This window comes from Juglans regia, chromosome 5 (genome assembly GCF_001411555.2).
Source record: "Juglans regia cultivar Chandler chromosome 5, Walnut 2.0, whole genome shotgun sequence".
NCBI classification, from domain to species: domain Eukaryota; kingdom Viridiplantae; phylum Streptophyta; class Magnoliopsida; order Fagales; family Juglandaceae; genus Juglans; species Juglans regia.
The window spans coordinates 21,574,961-21,594,414 of NC_049905.1; the positions used below are offsets into that span (position 1 = coordinate 21,574,961).

The following is a 19,454-nucleotide window of genomic DNA, read 5'->3' on the forward strand; positions in this document are numbered from 1 at the left end:
AACCTACATAAAAAAAGTTAATTTTTTAATAGTAGACTTCACTCTTTTTCAAAGTGATTATACGATATTTACACACTTCATGACTATACGTAACATTACTTTTTTTTTTTTTTTTAGTATTGACTGACTTGGCATTACAAGAATCAACCGACTCCCTACCACTTGTGCCCCTCGACTGTAGGTAGAAGAATTGATATTTAATAGTTTATGAAAAACTTATTTTTAACATTTTCTCAACAAAATGTATTTGAAACAAAACACAAGAAGTAAAAGAGAAAGAATAAAGTTCTTTCAACCCAATTTAGCCCCAAAATTATCACGAAATTTTAGTTTAGCCTCAAAACTCAAAGAGAATTACCCAGCCGAACCCCACTTCCTGTTAAACGATTCGATTACGTTCTACCACTCTCTGCACAGCAAATTCAACTTCTTTGCACCTTCCGAGACCGAATTCTGCTTCCAAATAGGGCCAATTTCCACCAATTTGACTCAGTTCCCTCCATACGATGTCTATCAGCTAGGAACGATTGGCGGCACTCGGGGTCTCGATGCTGGTTTTGACTAGGGATTCGTTTGGGTATTTGTATTGAAATTGTGTTCGGTGGAGTCATGGAATTCGGAATTTCTGACAGTAGTGGTGAGCTTAATTCGATGACTAATCACTGTGTTTTGTGGGGTTTTGGATAGCTTAAAATTTGGTGAACCAGAGTTGGATGTTTATAAATTTTATTACTTTTTGTGTTCTCTGGGCAATTAATGGTTTTGATGGGTTTGGTAGTTGTAGTCGTAAGCATAGAAAAAGAATTGACTGTTTTTTTAAAAACTACCGTTACCGTTTTGTGGTTGAAGTTCGATGCAATGTGCTGGGCTTATTGAACTTCATTGGATTTTAGTGTTTGGGCTTCTGTTCTTGACAAAATTTAGGTTTTTCTTCTTTCTAGCTGGTTGATTTATTGCAATTTCCATGTTCGCTGTCTGACTGTTGTTTATGAATCGTTTGGCTCAAGTTTGTGTTACGTTGTGAATAGTAGCTTATGAACATGTTCTTCTTCAGTTGAGGTGATTTGAAGTGCATGAAGGAATCGATGATTATTAAATTTCCATGTTTCTTTTAGGTGGATGTTGGGGAAATGTGATGGGTAATAAACTCTCCAATTGGACGTGGGACTTCTTTAAGTAAGAGTTTTGGTGGTTTAAGGATTTTTACGAGTTTAATTCAAGGTTTGTGTTGGGCTTTTGATGAGTTTAACTTACTGGTTTTGATTGGGTGATGGCCTTTTTTTTTTCTTGTTTCCTATTTGGCTGCTCAGAGGATGATGTGAAAAAGCTTTCTTTTTTTTTTTTTTTTGGTAATGACCTTATGTACAGAAACAAGAAGTGGCCTTATTATTGTTATTATTGTCTTCTGTTGGTGCATCAGATGCCAAATTATGCGCCAGTCTTCTGAAATTTTTTCTTACGTAACCCAATGGAAGGATATCTTCTCTTTCTATTGTAAATTTCGAGAATATTTAGCGGCCATGTCCCAGAAACTTGCTCATCTAATTAACGGTCTTTATCTGAAACAACTGCAGGAACAGATGATGACCTTCCTCCTTCACATCAAAATAGATTTCAAAGAGCAGGCCACGCTGCTGGTAATGGAAGATCTGCAGTTGGTGGTTCTGCTCCTTTACCTAGGATGCATGCTGATATGGAAACCCAGATCCACCACATTGAACAAGAAGCATATTCTTCAGTCCTTCGGGCCTTCAAAGCTCAATCTGATGCAATCACTTGGGTATATATTCATTTATTTAGTCAACATTGTACTGGTGGGCGTCTGAAAGTTTTTGTATTATCTATTATTTAGGACAAGGAAAGTTTGATTACGGAACTTAGAAAGGAGCTCAGAGTATCAGATGAGGAACACAGAGAGCTTCTATCCCAAGTTAATGCTGATGACATAATCCGGAAGATAAGGTCTGAATATGCTGGTCATATTCTACTGATTAGCTTGTACTGAGGTCTGCAATTTTAACGGGAAGTGTAATGAATTGTTCTGTAGGGAATGGAGGAAGGCAAGAGGGCTCCAACCTGGCATGCTCAATGCTACTCAGCCTGTTCACGATCCCACACCTAGTCCTACAGTTTCAGCATCACGCAAGAAACTGAAAACATCACAATCTGTAGCTCCCTTGTCCCTCGGTGGGCCATCTCCTGCAATGCATCCATCTGTGCAACCATCTTTATCGGCCTTGAGACGAGGTCCTCCTCCAGGAGCAAGGAATAAGAAGCCAAAATCAGTAAGATAGTTTTCAGTGTTCTCTATTCTTTTCTTTTTTGCTCTTTTTCGCTTTCCTCTACTTTGTTTTGATGGGGAACATTGCATACTGCATCTTCAATGAAGTCCATGCAGTATCCTTCTACTGGTCTTACAGGAAGGGCCCAGGTTGGTAATCGTGGTTCTTCAGGTACCCTTGAGAGAAATGGACCGACTGAGACTGCAACCTATGAGCCATTGATTGGTAGAAAAGTATGGACAAGGTGGCCCGAAGACAAGCACTTTTATGAGGCAGTTATAACTGATTACAATCGTGTTGAGGTGTGTTGTACTGTTGACTACACGTTTAAACAATTAATGGGTCTTTGTTACTCTTACTACTTTCCAACTGTTTTATAGGGCCGACATGCTCTGGTGTATGATATTAATACTGCAGATGAAACTTGGGAGTGGGTCAATCTGAAAGAGGTAAATGCATTGCCATGTTCATAGAGTTTCCATCAAGTTTCAACACAGTATATATTTATTCATTAATTTTTTACTGTGCAATATACAGCATAGATGTGTTGAATATTGAAAATTGTTGAATGATGATGATTATCTTTATTTATTATCTTGTGTCAATATGTAGTGCATCTTGTTCTTATTCTGTTCACAAACATTACAAAGCTAAGCTGTAGCGTTTGTAGGTTCAGTTACTTCATTTATTACCATCAAAGTATGAGGCATTTGGTGTCAACTAAGGTACAATCTATGATGAGTGAGGGGTATTTTTCACTTAACATATGAAAGACTTGAGAATGATGACTCTGAAAATCTTCTAATGCGATATATGGAAGGCATTTGTCACTTGACATCCTGCTTGGTTGCAACACAATTCATCATCTATTTATGATGCATTTTGAAAGATTATTGCTTTAAGTTTTGGACAATTGATGTGTGTGGAAGAGTCTTAAAAGGGCCAGAAGACAGTTGGGTTTGAACGTTATAATGTTTGGAATGTATTCTAGTCCTTGTCGGTTGATTCTTCTATCTTTTTAAAGGGTCACTCTCATTGTTTCAATTCACTCCCTAAAGGCTTATTTCACCTGTTCTAGGCTGCTCTATAGGTAATTTATTGGTTAATAAATTTTGATAGGTACAAAATTACCTGGCGCCCTTTGGCTAATCCTGCAGTCCTTTATGCATTGTCATCTTGTGATAATATATCATTTGAACATGTCAGTTTTTACGGCACCTCTATAGCTTTTATTAATCTCTTACTTACGGTGAAGGAATACCGCGGTTACATTGAAATTGATATCATCCTTGCTTATAACTATTAACTCTCAATTGCTAGATATCTCCTGAAGATATCAGGTGGGAAGGTGAGAATCCTGGAGTTTCAAGTAAGAGTGGCCATCCTGGACCAGGCCGGGGGGTAAAGAAATCCATTCCACGTGGTGGTGCAGTTGCCGGTGCAGGAAGAGGTAGAGGATCAAAGGGCCGGTCCCAAAACCACTTTCCCTTATCACAGAATGGAATTGGGAAGAAGGCAATGGGTGATATTGAAATAGTTCACACAGATACACTTATCAAGGAGGTATGGTAATGAAGGGATTTGATTATTAGAAGAAACTGTCAGTATGGTGGACTTGTGTTTGGCTAATTTATGTGAAAATTAACAGGTAGAAAAAGTTTTTGGTGCTAATCATCCCGATCCCTTGGAGATAGAGAAAGCTAAAACAGTGCTGAAAGTAAGAACCATGCATCTTCTGCACTTTATCTTGCATGTTCTTTCATTACAACAATTGTGATATGTCCTTTGAAATGCAGGAGCACGAGCAAGCCCTTGTGGATGCAATTGAAAGGCTTGAAGATGCATCTGACGGTGAAAGCGGTAATCACTAATTGACAAAAACCTTGTTATATAGTAGATGGTGTTAAATAAAGTAGTATTGGCTTCTTTTGTATCAATTTGTTTTAGTTTTTGTATATTCAGATTCAACGTTTCCGCTTGTGTGATTTGTTAATTAATTTTCAGTCTTTTAATTCACCAGCACTTGTCTAAGAAAATGGGACCAAGTTTGAGTCCATTGCCATCCTATGTCTGAATTCGTCATTGATGCCATAGGTTAGAGAGCTCCTCGTTTCAATCACTTAAATAGAAAACCATTTAAAATACGTCACAATCCAAACATTTGGAGTTCATATTGGTTTTCTAAAAGATCTTGTTGCTGTTTTCACCTTATAGGCGCATACATCTCTGAACCTATAAACCCGTAGAATTGGCATTCATCAATTATAGTGTTATTCCTTCCTGCTGGGAAGGAAGAAAAGCTTTTAATAGCTGTATTAATGATGGAAACAATAGCTTTTACGTTCTCCTTTGGCTTCCAAGCAGATGGAGAAAATCGTTTCTTGCAGGGGCAGTCGACAGAACAAGGATGAGGAAAACCGCAACATGATGCAACTGGTGAGAGTAGAGTAGTTGAAAGTCCTAATGGGGATAAAATTGGATAGAGAGGGTAGAGTCGCATCCATGATCCACAAGAATAAGGCCATCACATACAGTTCAATTCAGCACCTATGTATGTATACATGTAGCATGCCGTGTAATGTAAAAATCACCCAAGTTTTATGCTCGGCTTGTGGTTTATTAGTTAGAAAAGTAGGCTTGGTTATTTTGTTAGTTTAACTTGGCTGGGAAAATGCTTGTGTAAGATGACTTGACCATGTAAATATTATTTTGATAATGCATGCTATTCTCTCTCTCTCTCTCTCTCTCTCTCTCTCACACACACACACACACACACACACACACAAGCCAAGTTCTTTGGACAGCTGGCCAATTTTTTTTTTTTTAACCATGATGGCACAAACAATCCAAAAGAAGAATTGATCATGCAAATGAACAAAGGTGAAAGATCAGGATGCATATACACACAATGCAGGGATGAAACCCCAATCAGAACCCCGTGAACTGGTAATATAGCTACAACGAAGAAGCAAATTCAAGGATAAGATGATTCATTTGTGCATCATAAGCAGCGGCTTAGCCCTTCCATCAAATGTGTTTCAAGTTTCAACATGTCCAGCAGCATAACTCAACTTGTTCATCTGCTTCACACCAATAAAAGCCATTCAGAGTTTCCATAAGAAAGACTCAGCTTTGGGGAACGTACGATGGAGTTGTGTCGAAAAGGATTGAGGCGATCATGCGGAAAGGATAACCTAGACTCACATAGCCCAGAATTTGTTCAATCTAATCAAATTCTGCATTTAGAGGTGATTCCTACCCTATTCGAGCAGATCTCACCTCACTTCCCCTACCACATCCCAAACAGGGTTATGGTTTCAACAGTGCCCTCGCACCCAATGGATTCACAATCACTTGCCCTATGGGGAGGCATGCAGGGGTAGTTCTTGCCCCTGAACACAATGGCCATTACACTATGCAGAAAACACAGATTTTGACCCAAATTTTCACACTACATAATCCCAAAATCCAAATAAAATACCAAAAAAAAAAAAAAAAAAAAACACGAGGAAAGAGATAGATTACCTCATGAAAGATGCTGTGAATCTGTGTAACAAAGCTATCCCATCGTCTATAGACAATATTGATGTCCAACGTCATTGAGCCAAACAATAGTACTGAGTCCACATGTGCACGCCCAGGTTGACGGGCAGACTTTCTCGCCTAGATCCTTGTAGTGCAGACAGGTCAAGTAGTAGAGACCCGCTACCCCCGCCTTACCGGCAATTGGAGCACCTATGACAGAAAAGACAGGAATGAGAGTTGCGCATGGTCAAACTGGAGCATCTAACATTAACCAACAAATAAATTCAGGTTAATGTGCTATTATCCCTAAGCTACCACTTGTTTTATACTCTGCATCACAAGATACCAAATTTGACATATTACACCTTCAAACTATTGGGGACTGACAAATAGCACTATACATCCAAATTTGATTATTACGATAATGAAAAATAAGTTATAAAGTACAATATTGACTTTTGGATCTTAACAGAGGATGCCATTTGATAGTCAGCAACAGTCAGTACGTCCAACACATTGGTTTTCGTAGTTTGGAATGAAAGTGTAAAATACCTAGAAATTTCAGGGTGAAAAGTGTATTTATGCCATAAATTTATTAAAGATAAATACAACACTCCAGATTAGGTTCAAAGAAACATGATAATGAAGTAGCAAATGCTTAATTGTGCTTGTAAGAACTACCAAGGCCAGCAGCAAGGGCAAGACTTCTATTTTTTTGATAATATAAAATTTTCTTCATAGTCCAAGTACACAAGAAGTATACAACAACAAATACCTAATTACAAGTAAGAGCAAGACTCCTGTTTGACAGATGAAATCATTCATGTTAAAATCTTATGGTAATTTAATGTTTTCTGAACTTTAATACAAGTACCAAAAGTTGTGAAATATGTTCAATCAATAAAATTGTCTTCCACTCAATAATATAACACTACTTGGTTTGTTTTCATAAAGTATCTCAACTTATCTCACCTCATTTTATCTAATTATTACAACTTTTTCAAACTTTCACATAAAATATAATAAACAATTCAACATTTTCAAATCTCAAGAAAAAAATTATATTAAAAAATTATATTTTAACAATATTGTAGTTAACTTTCAACTTTTGTCTCATCTCATCTGTGTGGCCAATTGAGCATTTTTGCTAAGACAGACATGTATTCATCCACCTACTTCTTCAATTTATCCCTAAAACCTTTTTAGACATCCCATGTGAAATAGCCTATGTGATTCACATATACATTTAGACAGACTCCCAAGAATTGCTGGAAGATAAATGCTGGCAAAAGGTTGGAGCTTTCATATCAAAAGTGAAACGGTAAAAGTCCAAAAAGAACTCAGGACTCCCATACTTAATCACACAAATTTATAATCAAATATATATAAAGGCACATACCAACTTGTAATCTGAAAAGTGTCTTACCAGATCATAAACTAGTCCCTAAACAAAATGTAATGGTCGCTCATTAATCATTTGAGAAATGATTTGGCCATAAAAAGATCCAACAAAAGTAACCATATAGACAACTGATGTTTAGAAAAAACTAGCACCCAAGATTATCACTCATAAGATGGACTTACAATCTTACTCACATACACGGTCTCTTTGTTGGGTACTAGTTACACACTGTTATAACTATTAATAATCAAAACATTTCAATTAGATTAGTAGTTTGCCATCTACATTTTGGATTAAAAACTTCCAAACACTTATCAAGTGAATTTCCCTTCAACGAGATAACATCTACTACTAAATCTACATGTTCAGTATATACTAAACAATAAGAAAACTATAATTCTTATAATTGACCGAACGAAGTATATAAGACCCATTAAAAACAATCATTTTTTCACGAAGGGTGCATTTTTATTCATAAGTAAACCGTGGTTTTATTAAATTACAATATAAAGCAAGAAAGCTTTTAAAACCGAATGTTCATTCCATAGATCTGTAAAGTAATCCATTAAAAAAAAATAAAAAAAAATAGAACAATCTATTTACTGCAAAAGATCAAAAAACCATTACGCTTTTCCAACCCAAAATAGAAGAGAAAAAGAAAAAAGTCAATCTCTGAAATTTGTTGCAAAAGAAAAATCATACCTTCAGAAGAGCCCACTCGTAAAATCCTGTCAACAAACGGATTCTCACAGACCCACTTGAAGACATGAACAACAATCTCGATTTTTTATAACCCAGTGAGAGAAGGCCTCCCACTTTAACCTCCCAGCAGCTCTCATGTCAAAGGTCAAGGCCTTGTAACCTTTCTCTCCCAGCCCAGCTGATACTTTTTTCAAGAGGCCCTAACAACCACCCAAGATTGAGTATGGGTGGACGAGAGCCACCACTATTTCCTCTCCTGGTGTGCACACTGCAGAGGCCTCAAGGCTCGTGTGGAGCTCGATTCATCGCGGGTTCAAGTTTGGTGAACTCTAGAGCCCATACTACGGTTTGACTTCCTGTGGAAAATTCGATGGAATCAGCAATTTTGCTTGAGTTCAGAGTAATACAGGTGGAGGGATCTGAGAATATGTGAAGCCTGTCGTTTTATTGTCGAAATTGGAGTCAAGTTTTTTTAACCAAAATAGTGCTGTCGAAGTCGGCAGTTGTAATGTATCGACTCCGACTCTGATATGTACATATTTTATAAAAATATATATATTTTTTATATATATTTTATATAATTATAATTTATATAGTTAATTAAATTTAATAATATACTTGTATGAACAAATTATTATAAAATAATATGCTTATACTATAATATAAATAAATTAAATTCACTAATAACAGTTTAGTATATATAAACACCATATTATTAACTATTACTACCATGTAACATTAATATATAATAACAATTAATGTATAAATACTAATATATAATAACATGTAATACTAATTATATAATACTAATGTATTGTGTATAAACACAAATATATAAATTTATAATAACATGTAATACTAATATATAATAATTAAAGTATAATAACATGTACTAATAATGTATAATAATCAATGTATAATAACATCTAATACTAATGTATAAATATTAATATATAATAACATATAATACTAACATATAAACATTAAGATATATTAACATATAATACTGATGTATAATAACAATAATTTGTACAATAATTCATTTTTTCAATTTTGGTTATGTTTTAATAAAATTGTAATTGAAAAAATATTTTTTTTTAAAAAAAACTGAAATCTATAAGTCCAAATCCGATTAATGAGAGTCCAAAATTGTCAAATTGAAATTTTAAATGATTTTAAAAAAAAATCCAATAAAAAAATTCAAGTCAGAGTTGAATTCTGATCGAAGGCTATGCGAATTGGAATCGGAGTCGAATGTAAGGCACTCCGACTCCGATATTGCCCGTGCTCAGCCCTACTTTCAATAAGGGACATGAGGCAACGTGGTTTGGAAGACCGACAGAGTTAATAGAACGACACCGTTTGAGGATCACCAGTAATTGTCAAGTTATCAATGTGTTAATTGACTCTTTTTTCTTTTTTGCCTTCACTAATTTTCTTCTCATAGGGTTTCTTTTTGTCTGGAAGACATTAATTTGCTTTCAGTTTGTTCCTTAACTCGTTGCACCACTCAACTAATCTAATCTTAATATATATATATATATATATATTCTGCATTCAATTAGATTATAAATCGATCTATTATTCAATAATAATCAAATTAAGGGTTTATTTTGCTTCATGTTGGGTTAATGTATTCGTGTGGTTCAGCCTTTTATCTTAATATATGTTCATGAACATGCGCCATGGCTGCGCCTTGTAAGTCATCACGTTCAATCCAAGAATATGACTATGTCGAAAGTGTTTCGATTACCCATTACAATCTTAAAACCATTAATTATTGGTGCGTTTGGGTAGATGGATTTGGGAGATTTAGATATTTTGAGTCTTGAAATTTCTAAAACTTTGGATTTGGATTGTTTAAATTAAAGAAGTATTCTAACAGAGATCATTTTCCAAGTTATTAGGTTTGGATTTTTAAACATGCGTTTTGTCAGCTAGGTAATTTTCATGTTTATACAACATTTTTTTATTTATTTATAGAAAATAGACATCCATTTCATTCCATGAAGGAAGTAAGTTACATCTGTGACTCACGTTACAAGCCAATCTAACATCTGTTGTAAGATTTTCCGTAGACAAATTTCTTCACGACAGACATTGTCTTAATTTCTAGAAATTCTCAAAAGAGAATATCATTCTCTGTATAAAACAAAGATAAAACCATCTCCCACCTCCAAAGGAGGATAGGGTATCCAAACTCCATCCTCTAAAAGAGAAGAAGTGAACACCACTGCCATCCCCCTAAACGGAGGAGGAAGAACCATCACTGCCCTCCTTTAAAAGAGGAGGGGCTTCTCCTGCTATGGACATAAAGTCTAAAAGCCTATTTCAATTATTTTCTCACACAAACAAAACCAAAATACATACACTAAAAACACACAACAGAAAATCGAAAAACACTGGAAAAAGGAAATTGTGGTGGCGCGTGATGGGAGGAAGCCGGTCAGACAATCTTGAAGGTGCCAGAATTATTGGGCCTTGAGCTACCGCGCGTGGCATCAATGGAAGAAGATTCGTCGTAGCGCGTGGGCGCCACATGCTCCTTTTGACCCGCTCGTGGGTGTGACACGCCGCTACGATTGGCGTCCAATCTAACTATTGATCTAAAAGCTCTATGACTGTTAGATACTAATTTGACTAAACATTTAACTCTCATGATCATAACATGCACACAATTTTTTCGTTGAAAATCTACTTTAATAGTTATCTTTGTACTACTAACATAATCCATATTTGAGTTGGTTTGATAAGAATGAGGATTTTCTTTTCTTTTTATTTTTTTATCAAACCAATTAGATTTTTTTTCCCATTTTATTATACCCCACTGTTACTACTTTTAGTATTGTCCAAATTCGATTTGAAATTGTAAGGGCCTCGTGTGATGGCTCCCTTAATTTACAGACAAACTTAGCAGCAAATTTGGCAGTGGCTCCCTTTTATGATTAGATTCTGCAGATATATTAATATATTAATTAATCTTTTAATGATTGTATTAGCACATGCGCAATTACTCCAAACCGCGAATCACGCTAGATTAAAAAACATAAAAAAGGTTCTGCATGCGCAGCTCCACCTCGGTCTCCCACTTTAATAACCTTTTGACTAAAACACAAACCGAGAATTGATCCTACTGAGTACTGTCAAGGTACCTCTATACCTATTATTTATTATTTATTATCTCGAAAGTTTATGTTTATGAAATAAATGATAATTTCAGGTGATACGAGAATAGAGGTTTTGAATTTAAATATTTATTTTATATTTTATTTTATTTAATTAAATATTTCACGAATATAACTATTTATAAAAATCTAACTTATACATTAAAAAAAATATATATTAAAATATAAATAAATAATAAAATATATATATTTCCATTACGTTAAGTTTTGAGACCAGTAATAATTTAACAGCTGCATCTAGCTGCCTGCAACTTTCCATCTCAGGTCGACCAGTACTGCTACTCCATGGCTAGCTTCTATTACATATACAAACAGATTGCCTCATGATATCTTCAGTGTTCTTCTCATTGTCTAAGCCCGCAAATTACCAATATTCCCTTCCACAATTAATCTTCTAAATCTCTCGCATTGCATTCATGGCCACTCAAAGACCCTCTTCATCTACTTCTGAAATAAAAAGAGATCATTCATCTCCGCCTGGATGGAAATATGAAGTTTTCCTTAGCTTCTATGGCAGAGACACTCGAAGGGGTTTTACAGATCATCTACGTGCTGATTTAAAACGGAAAGGCATTCTCGTCTTTAGGGATGACGAAACACTCAAGCAAGGAGAATACATTTCTCAAGCGCTTCTAAAAGCAATTCAAGAATCGGAATACGCCATCGTCATTCTTTCAGCAAATTATGCTTCTTCCAAATGGTGCCTCATGGAACTGGCCGAGATCGTTGAATGGGAGACAAAGACGAAGTTGATCACAATTATACCTATTTTCTACCATGTGGATCCTTCAGACGTAAGAAATCAAAGAGGGACTTTTGCAGAAGCTTTCGCCGCACATGAAAAAGATCCCCAGGTAGACATCAAAGAGATTGATATGTGGAGAAATGCTTTCAGAAAAGTCGGCAATATTGTAGGAGAGCACATACATGACAAGTAACATTCTTTTCTTCTTCCATTGGCAAGCAATTAACATCGATCTGTTTACTTAAATTATGGCATTTATAATTTTTTAAATGTTTACTTTGTGATCTGCTCTGACACAGCTCGAGTGTTACGAGAGGGAAAATATTAAAGTATGAAACTATTTGGACATGAGATGAGATATTATAATAAAATATAATTTTTTAATATTATTATTTTAAAATTTAAAAAAATTAAATTATTTATTATATCTTATCGTTAGAATTTGAAAATTTTGTACGAAACAATTTTCATATCCGGACCTAAATGTTTTGCTTTCTCTAATAAACAATGCTAATTATCAGCTAAAGCGTTTTTCTTTTTCTTTTTTTTTTTTTGCCTACCTCATTCAGGTCTAGTCAATATTAATTGTTCTATCAATTTACAGGTACGAATCAACAATTTTACAAAAAGTCTGTGGACGTATATCTAATGAGTTGAATTCTAGATTCTCACGTCATGATTATGATAAACTTGTTGCAATAGACTCCCATGTAGACGAAATGATGAAGTTATTGGATATGGAATCGAACGATGTTCGCTTTGTAGGAATTCATGGGATGGGCGGAGTAGGGAAGACAACGCTGGCCGAAATAATTTATGATAGAGTTTCTAATTCTTATTGTCGATTTGAAGGAAGCAGCTTTATTTCTTGTATTAGAGAAAAATCTACCACTGCTCGTGATCTAGCTTCTTTACAAAAAGAACTCCTTTCTACAATCATGCAAGAAGAAATACATGTATGGGATCATCACCAGGGAATTGGGATGATAATGAAGATGCTGCAGAATAAAAGGGTTTTTATTGTCCTTGATGATGTGGATAGTGAAAAGCAACTGACGACATTAGCAGGGAATCAGAAATGGTTTGGTCCAGGGAGTAGGGTGATTATAACATGCAGAGATAGTCATCTGTTGAGAACACATGAAGTGAATGATATCTATAAGGTTAAGCAGCTTGAAATAGCGAAAGCTTTGCAACTCTTTAGTTTGTCAGCTTTCAAGAAAACCCATCCAATAGAGGATTACAAGGATCTATCTATGGATTTTGTAAATTATGCTCAAGGCCTTCCTTTAGCTCTTAAAGTTTTGGGCTCCTTCTTATATGAGAGAGAAATAGATGCATGGAAAAGTGAGATAGATAAACTAAAAGCAATTCCTAATCCAAAAATTATGGATGTACTTCAAATAAGTTTTGATGGGCTGCATGAATTGCAAAAAGAGTTATTTTTGGATATGGCGTGTTTGTTTCGAGGACAGCTTTGGGTGGATAACATAATTTCTGAGATGTTATTTGAAAGTTTTGGTCATTATCGCATCGACATTGATGTTCTCCTCGAGAAGTCCCTCATAAGCAAATCAAAATATGGATGGTTGTCCATGCATGATTTGCTAAAAGAACTGGCTAGGGAAATAGTTCGCCGCGAATGCCCTGAAGAACCTGGACGACGTAGTAGACTGTTTCGTGTGGAGGATCTCTATCACGTACTGAAGAACGATACTGTAAGTTGATTAGTGTAGATATTAATATAGAAAGGTATATTTTCATCCTAATTCTTGCTATTCTGTTGTTTCTTGGTTACCAGGGAACTGATGCAACTAAAGGCATAGTCGTGCATTCTTGTGCTGAAACGAAAGATCAGAGACTCAACGCCAAAGCATTTTCAGAGATGAGAAAATTGACATATCTTAAATTCCTTGATTCTCGAACCTTAAAATGGCGTGGAGATCCTTTAAAATACATGCCAACAAATGAGTTACGATACCTAGAGTGGTCTGGATATCATTTGAAAACCTTGCCGAGCAGTTTCCAACAAAAAAATCTTACTGTACTAAGGTTGTGTGACAGTCGTATCAAACAACTATGGAAGGGGTCGATGGTAAGTTTCTCACTCGTATAAATGCGTCTTCTTCTTAATAATTCCCCCGTTAATAATTTTCCAAACAAGTAAATATATTTATATTTTGATCCAATTAACTACTTGTTTATAACAGGTTTTAGACAATTTGAAGGAATTTGATCTGAGTTATTCTGAGAACTTGATTGAATTACCAGATTTGACTGGAGCCCCAAATCTTGAGATAATAAACCTTTCAGGTTGTAGAAGGTTGTGTGAGGTCCACCCATCCATCCGAACTCTTAAACGATTACATGAATTGGAACTTGACAAATGTTCAAGCGTTGAGAAGTTACCAGAGCTGAGTAGTTTGGAATATTGCCTGGCCTATCTTTGGGCACAGGAAACTGCTATAACACAAATAAATCTAATGCGCATCCGTAAGTTTCATATTCAAGTACGCAAGTTGATGCGACTTAAATCAAGAGATCCCATCTATGATATCGGATCACTTGTAGAATATCGGAAGGAAGGAATATGTGATTACATAGAAGCAAAGTGCATTGATTTTGACAGCAAAGGAGAAAATATTTTAGACATGGCAGGTGTAGTTGTTTCGGCTTTAGATGACGATTCGGTGAGTTCTCTCATTCTTTTCTTTAGAAACAAATAAAATATGTCAGAAAAATGCATTAATAAAAAAGGATTTCATTTCACAAATAGAAAAATTAATCATAGCCTTGCAATTGCTTTATTTTTGCTGCAATTAACATCTATTTTTGGGGTTTTTTTTACAGAGGATGATAAGAGGATGGTCGTTGGGATTCCATATCCCAGAGTGGGTCCAGTATAAAAGTAATGGCTCCTCTGTGAAGATAGATTTGGATGCTAATACGAATCCGGAAATGGGGTTTGCTTTCTTTTTTGTCTGTGATTCTGGTCAATTCTTTTCCATTGATGATGGAGCTACTTCAATTTCTTTATTATTCAAGGGATCGAATATTAAAAGGTCAGGGGTGATGCTTAAATTAGGGTTTGAGACTGACGAAGAAGATTTTGTGGAAAATAAGTGTTTGGAATACGTATTAATACCTCCCTTAGACGTCTCTTTGGGTAAGCGAATTGGATTCTGGGCGTATATACCGGCGGTTTTGCGGTTTTTGGATATACGGAGGGTCAATAAGATTTCATTTAAATCAGGCTGGTATCCGTATTTATCCAAGAGTTTTGAAAAGGTAGTAGAAGTGAAAGAATGTGGGGTGCATTTAGTATGTCCAGATGATTCTAATTCAAAGTTAATCTATAATAGCATTGCTCCTTTTGGCCGTTCCAGATCTTCTAATTCAGATTTCCATCGACAATTTTCTGTTTTAATGAAAAAGAAAGAGGACGTAGAACATTATATGTTCTTCGGGAAAAAGAAATAACGAGGAACATTACGTGGATGGATATGTTCAGCGATCCGAGTGAGCCGGCGTAATCGACCTAAACCGGCATGTATGGGATTATTATAAAGTCGGTTCCTCAACCCGGCTAGTAACAAGTTCGTTCTTCGGGTGTCAAACCGACCGAACTATAAATTTGTTCTTACCTTTTCAGTTCTCTCGAAGCCTAGTCTTCCAAATCCAACTCGCCGCTCACTGTCGCCGTCCCATTGGTGCACTTGCAGGTGTAGGGGATTCAGATCATCTCCTTCGCCGAACACCATTTTGTCGGCTGGGGTGGAGGTGGGGAAGTAATTGTTTGCGCCCGTTAAACATTTCGTTACTACATCCTTTTTATACTAATGACATGCTATATCTGTATGATGTTGCAGTGGGTGGATTGTTTAATCTGGAGGGTACATAATGAAATTGTGCTCAGATCACATTTTTCTTTCAGTTGACAACATCAAGTTCTTTATTGGGATTGGGAGGGAGTGAGATTGGGATTGAGATCAGATATGTTCGGGATTTTATCCATTGAATGCATGCCTGGAGAGTCCTCGCTCATTGCACCCAGTTGTTTGTTGGCTCAGAGGCAGTGGAAATGTAGTAAGTTTGAGTTTTGATATTGTCAGATATGCTTCAATGAAGCTGTATTGACATGTAGTTTAAGGTCTAAACTATTTTTTAAATCAGGGACTGTAAGTGTGTTTTATCAAGTTGATTGCTTTTGTGTGTGGCGAACACAGAAGGACAGAGGAGTTCAAGTCAAAGGGCATTGATGATATTCTCCTGCTTAGCGGTATCATTCGTATCTTTTAATCTATTGTATCTTTTCAAAGATTCTGGCCTGTGATGTACTATTACTATTAGAGCAATTTAATGTGAGTCTATCTTCAGAATACCTATATAAAGCCAATGGAAATAGTTGCGCAGTTGTCTCTCTCTATGGGGATACTGCACTGATCAACACTTATATCTTAGGATAATACTAGAGCCAGCTCCCGTTAGGTTATTTTATGTCTTTTTTTTCTTTTTTTACATAGATTTTTTAACACTTTTAGTTATTTTTAAAAAATAAAAAAATTCACAACATCGTTAAAAAATATTTTCTTAATCACGAAGTTAAATATGATTAAAGAAGTGTTTTTTAATAATATTGTGAATCTTTTTTATTTCTTAAAAATATTTTGAAGTTTTAGAAAATCTATATAAAAAAAAAAACAAAAAGAAACACATAAAATAGCCTAGTGGGAGCTCCCAACAATAACTCCAGCGGTAGCTCCAGTATTATCCTATATCTTAATATATCTGCACTTTGGTCAGCAACCCAACCTTTAAAATCCTCAAATAATGTTCCCTGCTATCAATTTGCAGTGGATTTATTTTTTCAGGTCCCTCCTTACCCATTACCCGAAAGGCTTTTTGTTTGTCCACTTTGTGCTCCAACTTGTGTGGAGCGACTTCTGGATAGCTTGTAATTCTGAACAGTTGTTCATGAAATTCTTAATATGGAAAACAATAGCTATTCTTTTCTTCTTCTTCTCTCTGCTGGTGTTTAATTTATTGTGCATTAGAATTTCCGTGTTCTATAGTTTTTTGTGCTTCAAAATATCACAAGATGTGCATCTTAATTTGCAAAATACTTCTACTATTAGGAATTAGCTTTGCATTCTTAAGGCTTCGTTTCGTTCTTTAACTCTTCTCAATTCATCTCAACTCATCATTACAACTTTTTTAAATCTCAACGTAAAATATAATAAACAATTTAATTTTTTCAAATCTCAAAATAATAATAATATTAAAAAATAATATTCTAACAATATTTTATCATCTCAACTCAACTCAACTCACTTCAAATGAGAATTATTGGAATTGATTCTATGCCAATTACGTGTTATTTTGCTTGAACATGTGGTTGTAAAGTTATAACTTGTTTCTACCTCTCGTAAAGGTAAAAGAGTATCTTTGAAAGGAAGTTCTGAAGTGGCAGACATGGTATTGTTGTGATGTTTATGAAAACGAGGGAAAGTCAAAAAATAAAATAAAATAAATCAGCATTTGTTGTGCTGTGGATATTCCATTATTTGGTGCTTTGAGCTTTTGAAGTACTTGCCATATATGCTGACCTAATTATTCTCTTCACACCAAAGGAAACTTTTCATGCTGATTCTTTCCTCTTTTTCTTTTTATCAATATTTTTTTTCTCTTCCTGGTTCAAAGGGTTTTCCTTTCTTTTGTCACCGTTATAAGTTTTTCTCTTAATTTTTCTTTGGCCAAGCAGAAGATAAATAAACATTTTATAGGATGAGTACTTAGGCCTTGTTTGGATTGAAGAATGCTCTTTTTTTCTTTTTTCTTTTTTTTCCCCTAGGCAAGTATCTAATCAATTATGATGGTTTTTGACACGTGCAATTTATAATTTGTATACCTTTTAGGTCGGGTTGAGATAGACAGTATTTTATATGAGATGAGATGAAATATTTTAAATGGTAGTTGAATAAAATATTATTAAAATATATGTTTTAGTATTATTTTATTTTGAGATTTGAAAAAAATTAAATTATTTACTATATTTTTATATAAAAATTTAAAAAAGTTATAATAATATGATGAAATGAGAGTAGCCTTAATTCATAAGTAATAACCTATGTGATTCACATATACATTTAGACAGACTCCAGGAATTGCTGGAAGAAAAATGCTGGCAAAAGGTTGGAGCTTTCGTATCAAAAGTGAAATGGTACAAGTCCAAAAAGAACTCAGGACTCCCATACTTAATCACACAAATTTATAATCAAATATATATAAAGGCACATACCAACTTGTAATCTGAAAAGTGTCTTACCAGATCATAAACTAGTCCCTAAACAAAATGTAATGGTCGCTCATTAATCATTTGAGAAATGATTTGGCCATAAAAAGATCCAACAAAAGTAACCATATAGACAACTGATGTTTAGAAAAAACTAGCACCCAAGATTATCACTCATAAGATGGACTTACAATCTTACTCACATACACGGTCTCTTTGTTGGGTACTAGTTACACACTGTTATAACTATTAATAATCAAAACATTTCAATTAGATTAGTAGTTTGCCATCTACATTTTGGATTAAAAACTTCCAAACACTTATCAAGTGAATTTCCCTTCAACGAGATAACATCTACTACTAAATCTACATGTTCAGTATATACTAAACAATAAGAAAACTATAATTCTTATAATTGACCGAACGAAGTATATAAGACCCATTAAAAACAATCATTTTTTCACGAAGGGTGCATTTTTATTCATAAGTAAACCGTGGTTTTATTAAATTACAATATAAAGCAAGAAAGCTTTTAAAATCGAATGTTCATTCCATAGATCTGTAAAGTAATCCATCAAACAAACAAAAGGAACAATCTATTTACTGCAAAAGATCAAAAAAACCATTACGCTTTTCCAACCCAAAAAAGAAGAGAAAAAGAAAAAAGTCGATCTCTGAGATTTGTTGCAAGACAAGCAAAAGAAAAACCATACCCGCAGAAGAGCCCACTCGTAAAATCCTGTCAACTAGGGGTGTAACCGGTCCGGTCCGGTCCGGTTTTGGACAAAATTTAGGACCGAACCGGTATGTACCGGTTTTGTATTTTTCAAAACCGATTACGTCCCGATTACCCTCCTAAACCGGTACTTCCGGTTTTACCGGTTTCCGGTCCGGTCCGGTCCGGTTTTCCAGTTTTTTTTAAATGTAAAAAACATATAATAAAGTGTTAATTCTTATTATAAAATATTATTAAAAATTTAATATATATATTATGCTTAAAGCATTTGATCAATTAAATTTTTATCTTTAAGATTAAACTTTTATTTTATAAATTATAACAACATTATCTTATATATAATTATATTAATAACATATGATCAAATAAATTACAAATGTTCATATTTAAGATTAACATTTTATGTTATTATTTATAAATTATAATATAAAATTTTTTCATATATGATATATAATTATATATATTATATATAAAAATTTAACATATAATTATATATATTATATATATAAATATTTTGTATAATATATAAATTAATTTTTATATATTTTTTTTCCAACCGGTCCGGTTCAGTCCGGTCCGGTCCCA

At 34.6% G+C, this 19,454-nt stretch overlaps 2 protein-coding genes across 3 annotated transcripts; both read left to right on the forward strand.

Moving 5' to 3' along the window:
- Positions 1-303: 303 nt before the first annotated feature.
- Positions 304-5,016, forward strand: LOC109021571 (protein EMSY-LIKE 3-like). 2 transcript variants are annotated; one of them, XM_035690351.1, is made up of 10 exons: positions 304-637; positions 1,575-1,780; positions 1,853-1,962; positions 2,048-2,285; positions 2,399-2,584; positions 2,663-2,731; positions 3,603-3,845; positions 3,931-3,999; positions 4,079-4,142; positions 4,647-5,016. In XM_035690351.1, exons 1-10 carry the CDS (start codon positions 610-612, stop codon positions 4,691-4,693), a joined length of 1,260 nt encoding a protein of 419 aa, XP_035546244.1. In that variant the 5' UTR covers positions 304-609; the 3' UTR covers positions 4,694-5,016. The 2 variants fall into 2 exon arrangements, with proteins under 2 accessions (XP_035546244.1, XP_018859776.1); XM_019004231.2 differs by having other exon boundaries at positions 305-637; positions 2,390-2,584.
- A 6,496-nt stretch (positions 5,017-11,512) lies between these two features.
- LOC108987528 (disease resistance protein RUN1-like) lies at positions 11,513-15,321 on the forward strand. Its single transcript, XM_018960458.2, has 5 exons — positions 11,513-12,030; positions 12,446-13,559; positions 13,643-13,936; positions 14,052-14,531; positions 14,692-15,321. The coding sequence occupies exons 1-5, from the start codon at positions 11,513-11,515 to the stop codon at positions 15,319-15,321; spliced, it is 3,036 nt and encodes a 1,011-aa protein (XP_018816003.2).
- Positions 15,322-19,454: the final 4,133 nt, after the last annotated feature.